Source organism: Triturus cristatus, chromosome 1_2 (genome assembly GCF_964204655.1).
Source record: "Triturus cristatus chromosome 1_2, aTriCri1.1, whole genome shotgun sequence".
Taxonomy (NCBI): Eukaryota; Metazoa; Chordata; class Amphibia; order Caudata; family Salamandridae; genus Triturus; species Triturus cristatus.
In genome coordinates, this window is record NC_140580.1 from 1,188,424,439 (window position 1) to 1,188,440,866 (window position 16,428).

The following is a 16,428-nucleotide window of genomic DNA, read 5'->3' on the forward strand; positions in this document are numbered from 1 at the left end:
TGCTTGAATCCAGTGGCAAAGTGAGCAAGGGACTCACGTCTGAGCATACCCTGCCAACTTATGGCGAACAAAGCGGTACAAAAGGGGGTGGTGATGGACGGAGCATCAGAACCAATCAAACACTCACACCCAGTCAACAGATCTGGGTTTGATCCATCACCGTTCTTTAGCCCACTCTGCCACCCCAGTTCAGACATGACCATATGCAAATCAGTCTGACCCTGTGCCTCATGGGAACAGTCCAGCCCGAACTGCCAAGCCATGCCTTCCCTGGACCGGAAACAAGCTTCCTAGGACCGGTTTCTGGCATTTCAACCGTCTTCAGCCAGGCTTGCTTGAATCCAGTGGCAAAGTGAGCAAGGGACTCACGTCTGAGCATACCCTGCCAACTTATGGCGAACAAAGCGGTACAAAAGGGGGTGGTGATGGACGGAGCATCAGAACCAATCAAACACTCACACCCAGTCAACAGATCTGGGTTTGATCCATCACCGTTCTTTAGCCCACTCTGCCACCCCAGTTCAGACATGGCCATATGCAAATCAGTCTGACCCTGTGCCTCATGGGAACAGTCCAGCCCGAACTGCCAAGCCATGCCTTCCCTGGACCGGAAACAAGCTTCCTAGGACCGGTTTCTGGCATTTCAACCGTCTTCAGCCAGGCTTGCTTGAATCCAGTGGCAAAGTGAGCAAGGGACTCACGTCTGAGCATACCCTGCCAACTTATGGCGAACAAAGCGGTACAAAAGGGGGTGGTGATGGACGGAGCATCAGAACCAATCAAACACTCACACCCAGTCAACAGATCTGGGTTTGATCCATCACCGTTCTTTAGTCCACTCTGCCACCCCAGTTCAGACATGGCCATATGCAAATCAGTCTGACCCTGTGCCTCATGGGAACAGTCCAGCCCGAACTGCCAAGCCATGCCTTCCCTGGACCGGAAACAAGCTTCCTAGGACCGGTTTCTGGCATTTCAACCGTCTTCAGCCAGGCTTGCTTGAATCCAGTGGCAAAGTGAGCAAGGGACTCACGTCTGAGCATACCCTGCCAACTTATGGCGAACAAAGCGGTACAAAAAGGGGTGGTGATGGACGGAGCATCAGAACCAATCAAACATTCACACCCAGTCAACAGATCTGGGTTTGATCCATCACCGTTCTTTAGCCCACTCTGCCACCCCAGTTCAGACATGGCCATATGCAAATCAGTCTGACCCTGTGCCTCATGGGAACAGTCCAGCCCGAACTGGGAACCCAGACGTGGGACCCGTGCTCACTACGCCACTAGAGTCAAGCTATCCTGGCTGATGACGGCTGATAGCCAGAAACCGGTCCTAGGATGCTTGATTCCGGTCCAGGGAAGACATGGCTTGGCAGTTCGGGCTGGACTGTTCCCATGAGGCACAGGGTCAAGACTGATTTGCATATGGCCATGTCTGAACTGGGGTGGCGTAGTGGGCAAAAGAACGATGGATTTAACCCAGATCTCTTGACTGGGGAGAATGTCTGCATTGTCAGCATTCCGTCCATCATTTGTTTGTTGTAACGTTTTGGGCTCCAAGACACAGACAGATGTGCTAGATGTGGCGGAATGGGAGCTGGGTTCCTGCAACTCGCCTGGGAATGCCCGGGGATGCGGGAATACTGGAGACAGGTCTTTGAGGCGCTTGCTGAGATGACGGGCCTTCTGATGGACTGTGACCCTTTAGTTGCGCTATTGGGCTACACACAACAGATCTCAAGGGTGTGACGACGCTATGTCTCGATTTCGCTGCTGTTGGCGAAGCATAGAGTGGCCTGTAGATGGAGCAGGGGGAGAGCCCCCAAATTCAAGGAATGGCTGGGGGACTTGGTGTATTGTCAGGAGTATCTTACCATATATGCGGAAACACTACCCGCTATTTCAAAACCTAGAGATATATGGGACCCCCTAACGCAATACCTGCAGACCCATGCTAGTGGTTTCCCCCCCAGACTGGCCTGATAGCGGCAGCAATGGACTCTCTCCCCTATGGACAAGTACTTAATTTACAAGTTAGCAATCAACAGTAATAGCACAAATACACGTTTGGGCCCTAGGGGCGTACCAAACCATATACCAAAAACGTGGTATAAGAACCACGACTGAACTAGACACAAGGCCTAGAGCCTGTAGAATCGCCGGGATCCCAAGGAACCATCCAAGGTAGTGACACAGGGGACCCAAAGGGGGCCGTGTTTAGTGTGTAAACACAACCGCGGGTTCCCGTTAGGTTCTATGGGCAATGTCGCGGTTGGAAATTTAAAGATCAGGGACACTCAGAATCGAGTCAGGACCAAACCCTTTTGGACTTAGGAAGTTCTAGGGCTAGCACCCACGGGAGCACCGGAGTACTCGTGTTACCTCATCCAGGAAAGCCGGGTGCATAGGTGTCTTTTGGTGTCAGGTCGTGTTAGAAACGGGATTTCTGGTTGGCTAGGGCTTGCGCCAAAGCCAGGCAGAAACCACCACTCTAAGTCAGGGCTGGGGAGTTACACGCCAAAGATAACCCCTGCTCACCCCCTTGGTAGCTTGGCACGAGCAGGCAGGCTTATCCCGGAGGCAATGTGTAAAGCGTTTGCGCGCGCACCCAGCAACAACACCCAAGGCCCACCACAAAAGAAACTCCACACAAGGTTATATATAAAAATAGCCTTTGTATTATACCAAAACACATTAGATAATATTCACACAATTTACACTGTGCCAACTGGCACTGGGCGGAATTTACAGGGGACTATTTACACAAGACAGGGCCACATGGACCACTGTCAGAATCATCACAAATCACCAAATTGTAAATGTAGAAATGTAGGACAAATAATAAATGTAGTGCACAACCAGGCTCTAGGCCTTGTGTCTAGTTCAGCCGTGGTTCTTATACCACTTTATTGGTATATGGTTTGGTACGCCCCTAGGGCCCAAACGTGTATTTGTGCTATTACTGTTGATTGCTAACTTGTAACTTAAGTACTTCAAACTCCAGTCTCATAAAGGGACTAGAGGGGTGTGTTTTATCTTAAATAGATATATTTTAAATATATACCTGGTGCGGTTGTTCTGTCATTTGGTCATTCAAGAGATTATAGACTGGTAAAACAAGCTGCTTTACATTCCTTCAAGACTTAGCCTGAAGGCTGCTCTCCATAGCTACCACTAGGATAGCTTTCAATAAAGGTTGTCTTAAACCAATTCACCATAAGGGGTTGTTTGGACTGATACAAGGTGCCCACTAGAACTAGTGGACAGCATATATCAGGCCAACTTCTCACACAGTGCTCAGTCTTCCCTGGTCGGGTGCGTGCAGTGCTCACTCTCCCTTGTCAGGAACGTGCAGTGCTCACTATCCCTGGTCGGTGCATGCAGTGCTCACTCTCCCTTGGTCCGGTGCATAGTGCTCACTGTCCCTGGTTGGGTGCATGCAGTGCTCACTTGATCGGGTGCATGCAGTGCTCACTTTCCCTTGGTCGGGTGGTTGCAGTGCTATCACTGGTTGGGTGTGTGCCGTGCTCACTCTCCCTTGGTCGGGTGCATACAGTGTTCACTGTCCCTGGTTGGGTGCGTGCCGTGCTCACTCTCCCTTGGTCGGGTGCATACAGTGCTCACTGTCTCTGGTTGGGTACGGGCAGTGCTCGGTATCCCTGGTCAGGTGGTATACACTGCTCATTGTCCCTAGTCGGGTGCGTACAGTGCTCACTATCCCTGGTCAGTGCGTGCAGTGCTCACTCTCCCCTGGTCAGGTTTGTAAAGTGCTCACTCTCCCTTGTCAGGAGTGTGCAGTGCTCACTGTCCCTGGTTGGGTGTGTGCTGTGCTCACTCTCGCTTGGTCGGGTGCATACAGTGCTCACTGTCCCTGGTTGGGTGCGTGCAGTGGTCGCTCTCCCTTGGTCCGGTGCGTGCAGTGCTATCACTGGTTACGTGCGTGCAGTGCTCACTCTCCCTTGCTCGGGTGCATGCAGTGCTCACTGTCCCTGGTTGAGTGCGTGCAGTGCTCACTCTCCCTTGGTTGGGTGCTTGCAGTGATCACTATCACTGGTTGAGTGTGTGCAGTGCTCACTCTCCTCAGGTCAGGTGCGTGCAGTGCTCACTCTCCTCTGGTCAGGTGCGTGCAGTGCCCCCTCTCCCTTGGTCGGGTGCATACAGTGCTCACTGTCCCTGGTTGGGTGCGTGCAGTGCTCACTCTCCTCTGGTCAGGTGCGTGCAGTGCTCACTCTCCCCTGGTTGGGTGCATACAGTGCTCACTCTCCCTTGGTCAGGTGCATACAGTGCTCACTGTCCCTGGTTGGGTGCTTGCAGTGATCACTATCATTGGTTGAGTTTGTGAGTGCTCACTCTCCTCTTGTCAGGTGCGTGCAGTGCTCACTCTCCCTTAGTCGGGTGCATACAGTGCTGACTGTCCCTGGTTGGGTGTGCGCAGTGCTCACTCTCCCTCGGTTGGGTGCTTGCAGTGATCACTGTCACTGGTTGAGTGCGTGCAGTGCTCACTCTCCTCTGGTCGGGTGCGTGCAGTGCTCATTCTCCATTGGTTGGGTGCTCGCAGTGATCACTATCACTGGTTGAGTGTGTGCAGTGCTCATTCTCCCTTGGTTGGGTGCTTGCAGTGATCACTATAAATGGTTGAGTGCATGCAGTGCTCACTCTCCTCTGGTCAGGTGCGTGCAGTGCTCACTCTCCCTTGGTTGGGTGCATACAGTGCTCACTCTCCCTTGGTCGGTTGCATACAGTGCTCACTGTCCCTGGTTGGGTGCTTGCAATGGTCACTATCGCTGGTTGAGTGTGTGCAGTGCTCACTCTCCTCTGGTCGGGTGCGTGCAGTGCTCACTCTCCCTTGGTTGGGTGCTTGCAGTGATCACTATCATTGGTTGAGTGCGTGCAGTGCTCACTCTCCTCTGGTCGGATGTGTGCAGTGCTCACTCTCCCTAGGTCGGGTGCATACAGTGCTCACTCTCCCTTGGTTGGGTGCTTGCAGTGATCACTATCACTGGTTGAATATGTGCAGTGCTCACTCTCCTCTGGTCAGGTGCGTGCAGTGCTCACTGTTCCTTGGTCAGGTGCATACAGTGCTCCCTCTCCCTTGGTCGGGTGCATACAGTGCTGACTGTCCCTGGTTGGGTGCTTGCAGTGATCACTATCATTGGTTGAGTGTGTGCAGTGTTCACTCTCCTCTGGTCGGGTGCATACAGTGCTCACTCTTCCTTGGTTGGGTGCATATATTGCTCACTCTCCCTGGTTGGGTAAGTGCAGTGCTCACTCTATCTTGGTCGGGTGCGTGCAGTGCTATCACTGGAAGGTGCATGCAGTTCTCACTCTCCCTTGGTCGGGTGCATACAGTGCTCACTGTCCCTGGTTGGGTGCGTGCAGTCCTCTTTCTCCCTTAGTTGGATGCTTGCAGTGATCCCTATCACTGGTTGAGTATGTGCAGTGCTCACTCTCCTCTGTTCAGATGCTTGCAGTGCTATCACTGGCTAGGTTTGTGCAGTGCTCACTCTCCCTTGGTCGGGTGCATACACTGCTCACTGTCCCTGGTTGGGTGCGTGAGGTGCTCACTCTCCCTTGGTTGGGTGCTTGCAGTGATCACTATCACTGGTTGAGTGTGTGCAGTGCTCACTCTCCCTTGGTCGGGTGCATACAGTGCTCACTGTCCCTGGTTGGGTGCGTGCAGTGCTCACTCTCCCTTGGTCGGGTGCATATAGTGCTCACTGTCCCTGGTTGGGTGCGTGTAGTGCTCACTCTCCCTTGGTTGGGTGCTTGCAGTGATCACTATCACTGGTTGAGTGTGTGCAGTGCTCACTCTCCCTTGGTCGGGTACATACAGTGCTCACTGTCCCTGGTTGGGTGCGTGCAGTGCTCACTCTCCTCTGGCCGGGTGCTTGCAGTGCTATCACTGGCTAGGTGCGTGCAGTGCTCACTCTCCCTTGGTCAGGTGCATACAGTGCTCACTGTCCCTGGTTGGTTGCTTGCACTGATCACTATCATTGATTGAGTGTGTATGTTAGACGGACCGGGAGGGTCGGCCGAGGACAAGAGGAGAGGTCTCCGGGGAGAGCCGTCTCCAGCGATCGTACAGATGAATAACTTCCCCCCCACAGATATACACCACACAAGGATAGGCTTTAGCGTTCTTTATAGGTGATTTCTTAAGGTACGATGGAATGGTACAAGGAGGTCTGGACTCAGGGGTCCCCTCGATTCGAGTCTCTTGGTTTGGGGAAAGGGGGTAGTGGGACAGTCTGGTTACCAATCTGGTAGCTGAACTGGTATGGTGGATAGCTCACAATCCTCGAGCTCGGTGTTCTAGCTTGGACGGGCCGCGGCAGCGCCAGCAGGTCCCGGTGAAGATGGTCGTTACACGGTCCGCGGCAGCGCCAGCAGGTCCCGATGAAGGTGGTCGTTACACGGTCCGCGGCAGCGCCAGCAGGTCCCGATGAAGGTGGTCGTTACAACGGTCCGCGGCAGCGCCAGCAGGTCCCGACGAGGATGGATGATGCAGAAGGCCGCGGCAGCGCCAGCAGGCAGGACGATAGTTCACAAGGCAGGGCTACGGCAGCGCCAGTAGTCCGTCAAGGCTGAGTTCTCTCGGTGTCTCTCGACTCCAGGATACAACTGCCCTCCTGCTCTGGAGCTGCCCTAGTTATAGGTCTGGCGCCCTTTGATGTCCGGACCCTCGCACTTGGAGGTCGGGGGGTCCGGGATGAGGGAGTCCAGACACCCAGCAGGGGGTGGAGCCAGCGCCTGGGGGAGCTGGAGGGTGATCGGCACCTGGCGGGGGAGAGCCATCGACACTTCTTTCTCCCATTGACCTGCCAAGTGGTCCGCTCACCTCCTGGGTGGATGGTGGTGCCGGGATGTCGGGGCCGGCCAGGCCCAGGGTTAGGGTCGAGCCGAGGCCACGCGGCCGCGTGGCGCAGCGCCCAAGATGGCGGCTGATCCGGCCGGGGGAGCCGGTAGTGGTTCGGCCCCATGATACATGGCTGTCCGGGGGCAGGAGTTCCGTTGGGAGACGGGGTGCGGGTTGCCCTTGTGGGTAACACCTGGGAGTCCGGGGCTTGGGCCCTGTCATGCGGGGAGGGAGCAAGCCCTTCATGTGGCCTGTCCAACATGCGTCCCCCCCAGCTGAAGGCGGGGAGAGTCACCCATCCTCTTGGGGACTCTCCTCGTCGAGGCGGAAAAAGCGTGACAGGCCGTCTGCCTTGGCGTGGTCTTGGCCCGGTCGATGTTCCACAGTGAAGTCCATTCCCTGCAGGGAGATGGACCAGCGCAATAGTTTTGGGTTTTCTCCCCGCATCTGCATTAGCCACTGCAGGGGTCGATGATCGGTTTGCACCCGGAAGTGGGTACCGAAGAGATAGGGCCGGAGCTTCTTGAGGGCCCACACCACCGCGAAGGCCTCCCTCTCGATTGTGCTCCAGCGCTGTTCTCGGGCCAGGAGGCGTCTGCTGATGAAGGCCACCGGCTGGTCAAGACCCTCGGGGTTCAGCTGGGAAAGAACCGCCCCGATGCCGTGGTCAGAGGCGTCCGTTTGTACAATGAATTCCCGACTGTAATCGGGGGCCTGGAGCACAGGGGCGGTGCACAGGGCGGCCTTCAGCTTCTCGAAGGCCGCTTGACAGTCGGGGGTCCAGTTAATCTTCTTCGGGTGGTTTTTGGACGTGAGACCCGTGAGGGGCCCCACAATGCTGCCATAGTCCCTCACGAACCGCCGGTAGTAGCCGGTGAGTCCCAAGAAGGCTCGGACCTCGGTCTGCGTGACTGGGGGTTGCCAGGACTGGATGGCAGCAATTTTGAGTTGCAGAGGGGCCACCAGACCGCTTCCCACCTGGTGTCCGAGGTAGGTCACGGACCCCTGACCAATTTGGCACTTGCCGGCCTTAATCGTGAGGCCGGCCCGCTGGAGGGCTTGCAGGACCTCTCGGAGGTGGTGGAGGTGGTCGGACCAGTGGCGACTGTATACAGCGATGTCGTCCAGGTAGGCGGCGCTGAACTCTTCGAGCCCCGCCAAGACCTGGTTCACTAGACGCTGAAAAGTAGCTGGGGCATTCTTCATGCCGAAGGGCATGACCTTGAAGTGGTAGTGGCCATCGGGGGTAGAAAAGGCGGACCGTTCTTGGGCCCGGGGTGTGAGACCGATCTGCCAGTAGCCCGCTGTCAGGTCGAAGATGCTGAGGTAGCGGGCGGCCCCCAGGCGGTCGATCAATTCATCCGCCCGGGGGATAGGATGGGCGTCGGTCCTGGTGACAGCGTTCAAGCCCCGATAGTCGACGCAGAACCGGAGTTCAGGAGTGGTGCCGGGGGCAGCGGCTTTGGGGACCAGCACGACCGGGCTGGCCCAGGGGCTGTCCGAGGGCTCGATGACCCCGAGCGTGAGCATCTTGGATACTTCCTCTTGGATGCAGGCCCGCACCCGATCTGGTACGCGGTAGGCCCGGTGTCGGATAGGGGGACTGTCCCCAGTGTCCACGTCGTGCAAGCACCAAGGGGTGATCCCTGGGGTGAGGGAAAACAGAGTAGCAAACTGCAGCAGGAGGTCCCGGCAGCCCTGGCGTTGCTCCGGGGTGAGGGCATCGGAGAGCCGGACCCCGTCCAACTGAACCGTCTTTCTCCTGGGTCTTCAGGAGATCAGGGAGGGGCTCGGAGTCTTCTTCCGCCCCACTGTCTGTAGCCATCAGGAGGCTGAGTTCCGAGCGCACAAAGTGGGGTTTGAATCTGTTGGTGTGGAGGACCCGGAGGGGGTTCCGGGGGGACTCCATGTCGATGAGATAGGTGACGGGGCTTTTGCGTTCGACCACTTTGAAGGGCCCCGTCCACTTATCTTGTAAGGCACATGGTTCGGTGGGGGAAATCACCCACACTTGTTGACCAGGTTCGAATTCGACGGAGGAGGCATTCTGATCGTACCATTTTTTCATGTCCTCCTGACTGGCCTCAAGATTCGCTTTTGCCATTTCCCTGAAGCGCCGGGTCTGATTGCGTAGTGCCAGGAGGTACTTGAAGACGTCTGAAGGGGTCTTTAGGGGGGCCATCTCCCAACCTTCTTTGACTAGGCTGAGGGGCCCTCGCACAGGGTGCCCGTACAGGAGTTCGAAAGGGCTAAAGCCAAGGGACTTCTGGGGAACTTCTCGATAGGCGAAGAGGAGGCACGGAAGGAGTACATCCCACTGGCGACGGAGGGGCTCTTCCAATCCCCCAATCATTCCCTTGAGTGTGCGGTTGAATCGCTCAACTAGTCCGTTCCCTTGAGGGTGATAGGGGGTCGTGAATCGGTAGGTGACCCCGCACTGTTGCCAGAGGGACTTCATATATTTCGAGATAAAGTTTGTGCCTCGGTCGCTGACGACTTCTCGGGGGAAGCCCACCCGGGAGAAGATCCCCATTAGGGCCCGGCCGACCACCGGAGCTGTTACAGTTCGCAGGGGCACAGCCTCGGGGTAGCGGGTGGCGTGGTCCACCAGTACCAGGATGAACCGATGTCCTTGTGCTGTGCGGGGGTCCAGGGGCCCCACAATGTCTATTCCTACCCTCTCGAACGGGGTGGTGACCACTGGGAAGGGTTGCAGAGGTGCCTTGAGCTTGCGGCCGCTCTTCCCGCTGGCCTGGCACGTGGGGCAGGACCGGCAGTGGTTGAGGACGTCGTTTCGCATCCTCGGCCAGAAAAAGTGGGTCACCAGGCGACTGTAGGTTTTGTCCTGGCCCAGGTGTCCAGCCAGGGGGACATCGTGGGCCAAATTTAGCAGGAAGTCTCTGAAACGGAGGGGCACCACCAGCACTCGACTGGCCCCTAACTCCGCGATTCTTTGTTCACTGTATAGCAGGTTGTTATCCCAATAGACCCAATGGGTTCCGGTGGAGTCCCCTGCGCTCTGGGCGCTGGCTTGCTGGCGGAGTCCCTCGAGGGAGGGGCAGGTCTTCTGCTCCTGGCGGAACTGTTCCTGGGTGGGCCCCCCTTCTTGACGCCACTGAGCCAGGCCGGGAAGGTCCTGGGGCTGGGCGACCCCTTCGGGGGTTGGCTCTGGGGGGGTCGGTATAGTCGTTGTCCTCTACTGGAGCGACCGGGGGAGGAGGTGCAGGCCATTCTGGTTCTTCTGGTCGGGGGATGGCACGGGCGGCCATGGACCGGGTGGTTACGCATGCCCAGTCCGGGAGGCCCAGCATCCCCAGGTGCTCTCTTCTTTCGACGGCGGCCCACGAGGAACTCTCAAGGTCATTCCCCAGGAGACAGTCCACGGGGGCATCATCCCGGACCGTCACCTTCAACATGCCGGAGACCCCTCCCCATTCGAAGGGGACGCAGGCCATCCGACATAGACTTTCGGAATTGTCGGCTGAGCGGACGGGGCAGAGAATGTTCGGCAGGATCTGCTCTGGTTTTACCAGGTGACAGCGGACGGCCGTCACACTGGCCCCTGTGTCACGTAGGGCTTCGGCCCGGCGCCCATTAATGTTTACCCATTGGCCATATTTCCTGGTGTTGGCGGGTAGGGGAGCCCGCGGGACCATGTCTTTTCCTCCTAGGCACGCTAGAACCATGGCGGCCGGTTCCCACTCTTGTTGTGCCTGCTCATATTCTTCTTGTTCCTCGGAGATTTGTTCTCCCTCCAGGGCGGCGACAGCTACCTGGCGGGGCTTTGGCGTTTGGTTCTGCGGGCAGCTCGGGTCATTGGCGTAGTGGCCGACTCGCTGGCATCGGTGACACGTGACATTGGCTCGGAACCCCGGCCGCATCGGGGGGTTGCCCCGGCCGGCCGGGGGCGGGGTGCTGGCCGCGGGAGTGGCCAGGACGGTGTCTCTCCCTCGCCCCTGGCCTCCTCCTCCTCCTCGGGGACGGTGCTGACCTTGGTTGTTTCGGTTTTGCTCGTGTGGCCCTCTCCGGCCCACTCGGGTGCTTTCCCACCGGTCAGCTTCGGCGGCGAGTTGCCGTGGGTCAGTCAATTTACTGTCGAGGAGGTGCTGCCTGAGCTCGACGAAGCAGTTGTTAGACAGGTGCTCCCACACCATGAGATTAAAGAGTTGCTCGTAGGTCGTTACGTGGCTTCCCTTGATCCAACCCTCGAAGGCTCGGCTGAAATAGTTGACATATTCCACCCAAGTTGTACCCGGGATCCGGGTGCAGTCTCGGAACCTCTGGCGGTACATTTCGGGTGTGAGCCCATATTGGGTGAGGAGGGCAGCCTTCATGTGGTCATAGGACCGTAGTCAATGCACTAATTACATCTAGGCTTGACTACGGTAACATCTTATACCTGGGTTCCAATCTAGCCGTGATCAGGAGATTGCAGCTGGTCCAGAACTCCGCAGCCAGGTTGCTGTGCAAGATTCCTAGGACAGCAAGGATCTCGAAGCATCTGAGGAACCTGCATTGGTTGAGGGTAGAGAACCGAGTTCGGTTCAAAGCCCTGACATACATGTTTAAGATCAGGGCAGGAACTGCACCAAAATACCTGCAAAAATTGGTTAGGCCTCATGTTCCTGCACGCAATCTCCGTTCTTTAAATGGAGCAACTTTCGTGGTTCCCAGATTCAAACTGGCCCGAATGGGGGGGAAATCTTTCTCCCATCTGGGACCAGTTCTTTGGAATTCCCTCCCCTTAGCCTTACGGAAGGAGGAGAATTTTGCCAGTTTTAAGAAAAACGTTAAAACTTGGCTTTTTAATAAATAATTGTGGCCCTTGAAAGTTACTGCCTCTATGTTTTGCCCTCTTAGCCCTGGCGCCGGGAAACCCTTTGTGGGTATCTGTGCGCATTACAAATGCAAAAAATAAATAAATAAATAAATAAATAGGATGACATCTGATGGTCTGGGAGCTGCAGTAGGGCATCGCGGCCTTCGTTGACGAACCTCCCCCATAGGCCGGCTCCCCAGTCACTCCGATCGATCCGGTGGGAGGTCATGGCGATCTCGTAGGCTTTGAACCACTGTTGTATGTCGTCCTCTCGGACATACTCTCGGACAACATCCTTGGGGATGTGAACTTTCTTCTCGGTTGCTCCCGGGGTGCGCGGTCGCTCAGGCACCTCCGGTTCTTTATTCTGTTTCCGAAGTTCTATTTCCGCCAGTTTGCGCTCGTGTTCGAATGTTAGTCTTTTTTCTTCGAGCTCTCTCTGCCTCTGTTTTTCTTCTCGTTCTTCTCGGAGCCGCAGATGTTCTAGGTTCAGTTTTTGCTCGGCCAATTTTAATTCACCGTCCATCTTGAGTCGTGCCATTTCCAACTCATGTAATCTGTTTCTTTCTCTTTCTTGGATCTCTTCCTGCGAGAGGCCCGTTCCTCGCTCCTCGGGAGCTGTGGCGTTCCCCTCCGATGCTGCACCGTTTTGGTCTGGGGATCCGGCGACCCCGGTTTCCGCCCACGACTCAATGGGGTGCTTCAAATCGTCTTTGGTACTCAGGCCGGTGGTAGCAATGCCTAATTCCATGCAGAATTGTTTAAGTTCACGATGGCTATACTCTTCCAATTTATCCATCTGGAATTTCTCGGTGGATCCGCTCTCTTTGGTCGACAGCGTGGTTTTGTCGTGGGGTGAGCTACTCTCTGTACGATTACGCGTTGATTCGGATCGCGCCGCTGGCCACCAATGTTAGACGGACCGGGAGGGTCGGCCGAGGACAAGAGGAGAGGTCTCCGGGGAGAGCCGCCTCCAGCGATCGTACAGATGAATAACTTCCCCCCCACAGATATACACCACACAAGGATAGGCTTTAGCGTTCTTTATAGGTGATTTCTTAAGGTACGATGGAATGGTACAAGGAGGTCTGGACTCAGGGGTCCCCTCGATTCGAGTCTCTTAGTTTGGGGAAAGGGGGTAGCGGGACAGTCTGGTTACCAATCTGGTAGCTGAAATGGTATGGTGGATAGCTCACAATCCTCGAGCTCGGTGTTCTAGCTTGGACGGGCCGCGGCAGCGCCAGCAGGTCCCGGTGAAGATGGTCGTTACACGGTCCGCGGCAGCGCCAGCAGGTCCCGATGAAGGTGGTCGTTACACGGTCCGCGGCAGCGCCAGCAGGTCCCGATGAAGGTGGTCGTTACAACGGTCCGCGGCAGCGCCAGCAGGTCCCGACGAGGATGGATGATGCAGAAGGCCGCGGCAGCGCCAGCAGGCAGGACGATAGTTCACAAGGCAGGGCTACGGCAGCGCCAGAAGTCCGTCAAGGCTGAGTTCTCTCAGTGTCTCTCGACTCCAGGATACAACTGCCCTCCTGCTCTGGAGCTGCCCTAGTTATAGGTCTGGCGCCCTTTGATGTCCGGACCCTCGCACTTGGAGGTCGGGGGGTCCGGGATGAGGGAGTCCAGACACCCAGCAGGGGGTGGAGCCAGCGCCTGGGGGAGCTGGAGGGTGATCGGCACCTGGCGGGGGAGAGCCATCGACACTTCTTTCTCCCATTGACCTGCCAAGTGGTCCGCTCACCTCCTGGGTGGATGGTGGTGCCGGGATGTCGGGGCCGGCCAGGCCCAGGGTTAGGGTCGAGCCGAGGCCACGCGGCCGCGTGGCGCAGCGCCCAAGATGGCGGCTGATCCGGCCGGGGGAGCCGGTAGTGGTTCGGCCCCATGATACATGGCTGTCCGGGGGCAGGAGTTCCGTTGGGAGACGGGGTGCGGGTTGCCCTTGTGGGTAACACCTGGGAGTCCGGGGCTTGGGCCCTGTCATGCGGGGAGGGAGCAAGCCCTTCATGTGGCCTGTCCAACAGTGTGCAGTGCTCATTCTGCTTTGGTCGGGTGCTTGTAGTGCTCAGTATCCATGGTCGGGTGCATACAGTGCTCACTCTCCCTTGGCCGGGTGCATATAGTGCTCACTGTCCCTGGTTGGGTCAGTGCAGTGCTCACTCTCTCTTGGTCGGGTGCGTGCAGTGCTCTCACTGATTAGGTGTGTGCAGTGCTCACTCTCCCTTGGCCGGGTGCATACAGTGCTCACTGTCCCTGGTTGGGTGCGTGCAGTGCTCACTATCCCTTGGTTCGGTGCTTGCAGTGATCACTATCACTGTTTGAGTGTGGGCAGTGCTCACTTTCCTCTGTTCGGGTGCTTGCAGTGCTATCACTGGCTAGGTGCATGCAGTACTCACTCTCCCTTGGTCTGGTGCATACAGTGCTCACTGTCTGTGGTTGGGTGTGTGCAGTGCTCACTTTCCCTTGGTCGGGTGCATACAGTGCTCACTGTCCCTGGTTGGGTGTGTGCAGTGCTCACTCTTCCTTGGTCGGATGCATACAGTGCTCACTGTCCCTGGTTGGGTGCGTGCAGTGCTCACTCTCCTCAGGTCGGGTGCGTGCAGTGCTCACTCTCCCTTGGTCTGGTGCCTACAGTGCTCACTCTCCTCTGGTCGGGTGCTGGCAGTGCTATCCCTGGCTAGGTGTGTGCAGTGCTCACTCTCCCTTGGTCGGGTGCATACAGTGCTAACTGTCCCTGGTTGGGTGCATGCAGTGCTCACTCTCCCTTGGTCAGGTGCATACAGTGCTCACTCTCGGTTGATCGGGTGCATACAGTGCTCACTGTCCCTGGTTGGGTGCGTGCATTGCGCTCACTCTCCTTTGGTCAGGTACTTACAGTGATCACTCTGCTCTGGTCGGGTGCTTGTAGTGCTCACTCTCCCTTGGTCGGGTACATATAGTGCTCACTCTCCCTTAGTTGGGTGCATACAGTGCTCACTCTCCCTTGGTCGGGTGCATACAGTGCCCACTCTCCTCTGGTCGGGTGCTTGTAGTGCTCACTCTCCCTGATCGTGTGTGTGCAGTGCTAACTCTCTCCTACTTTCTTTCGTTGTAGGCTGAGCCCCTGGTGATGGGCTTCTTTCCTGGGAAGTCATTATTGGAGATACTCAGCAGTAAGCAGTGTGCAGTCACCAAAGAGAGACTGGAGAGAAACCTTCAGACCTGTCCCACCTCGCAACTCCAGGATCACGCCAAGCGGTAAGGCGGGCTCTGTCATCATAGGTGGGGTTTATCATCATAGGTAGGGTCTATCGTCTATCGTCATTGACTCAAAGGGCCCTTAATGTAAGGCGGGCTCTAGCATCATAAGTGGGATTTATCGTCATAGGAGGGGTTTATCGTCATAGGTAGGGTTTATCATCATAGGTGGGGTTTATCGTCATAGGTGGGGTTTATCGTCATAGGTGGGGTTTGTCGTCATAGGTGGGGTTTATAGTCATAGGTGGGGTTTATAATCATAGGTGGTGTTTATCTTCATAGGTGGGGTTTATCATCATAGGTGGGGTTTATCGTCATAGGCGGGGTTTATCATCATAGGTGGGGTTTATCATCATAGGTAGGGTCTATCATCTATCTTCATGGACTCAAAGGGCCCTTAATGTAAGGCAGGCTCTATCATCATAAGTGGGATTTATCGTCATAGGTAGGGTTTATTGTCATAGGTGGGGTTTATCATCATAGGTGGGGTTTATCGTCATAGGTGGGGTTTATCATCATAGGTGGGGTTTATCGTCATAGGTGGGATTTATCATCATAGGTGGGGTTTATCGTCATAGGTGGGGTTTATCGTCATAGGTGGGGTTTATCATCATAAGTGGGGTTTATCATCATAGGTGGGGTTTATCATCATAAGTGGGGTTTATCGTCATAGGTGGGGTTTATCATCATAAGTGGGGTTTAGCGTCATAGGTGGGGTTTATCATCATAAGTAGGGTCTATCGTCATGGACTCAAAGGGCCCTTAATGTAAGGCGGGCTCTATCATCATAAGTGGGATTTATCGTCATAGGTGAGGTTTATCATCATAGGTGGAGTTTATCGTCATAGGTGGGGTTTATCGTCATAGGTGGGGTTTATCATCATAGGTGGGGTTTATCGTCATAGGTGGGGTTTATCATCATAGGTGGGGTTTATCATCTTAGGTGGGGTTTATCATCATAGGTGGGGTTTATCATCATAGGTGGGGTTTATAGTCATAGGTGGGGTTTATCATCATAGGTGGGGTTTATCGTCATGGCCTCAAAGGAGCCTTTGTGTAAGGTGGGGTTTGTTGTCATGGCCTCAAAGGACCCTTCATGTAAGGTGGGGTCTATCTTCGTGGCCTCAAAAGAGCCTTCGTGTAAGGTGGGGTTTGTTGTCATGGCCTCAAAGGAGCCTTTGTGTAAGGTGGGGTCTATCCTAGCCTCAAAGGACCCTTCCTGTGAGGTGGGGTCTATCATCATAGGTGGGGTTTATCGTCATAGGTGGGGTTTATCGTCATAGGGGTTTATCGTCATAGGTGGGGTTTATCATCATAAGTGGGGTTTATCATCATAAGTGGGGTTTATCATCATAAGTAGGGTCTATCGTCTATCGTCATGGACTTAAAGGGCCCTTAATGTAAGGCGGGCTCTATCATCATAAGTGGGATTTATCGTCATAGGTGGGGTTTATCATCATAGGTGGAGTTTATCGTCATAGGTGGGGTTTATCGTCATAGGTGGGGTTTATCGTCAT

General features: G+C 55.6%; 1 protein-coding gene across 2 annotated transcripts in view; it reads left to right on the forward strand.

Moving 5' to 3' along the window:
• Positions 1–16,428, forward strand: part of TTC16 (tetratricopeptide repeat domain 16) — a 535,487-nt gene that overhangs the window by 356,870 nt on the left and 162,189 nt on the right. For both annotated transcript variants that reach the window (XM_085614130.1, XM_085614131.1), the window contains one exon: positions 14,769–14,911. In XM_085614130.1, the coding sequence (XP_085470256.1) occupies positions 14,769–14,911 (143 nt within the window). The remainder of the gene's footprint in view (positions 1–14,768; positions 14,912–16,428) is intronic.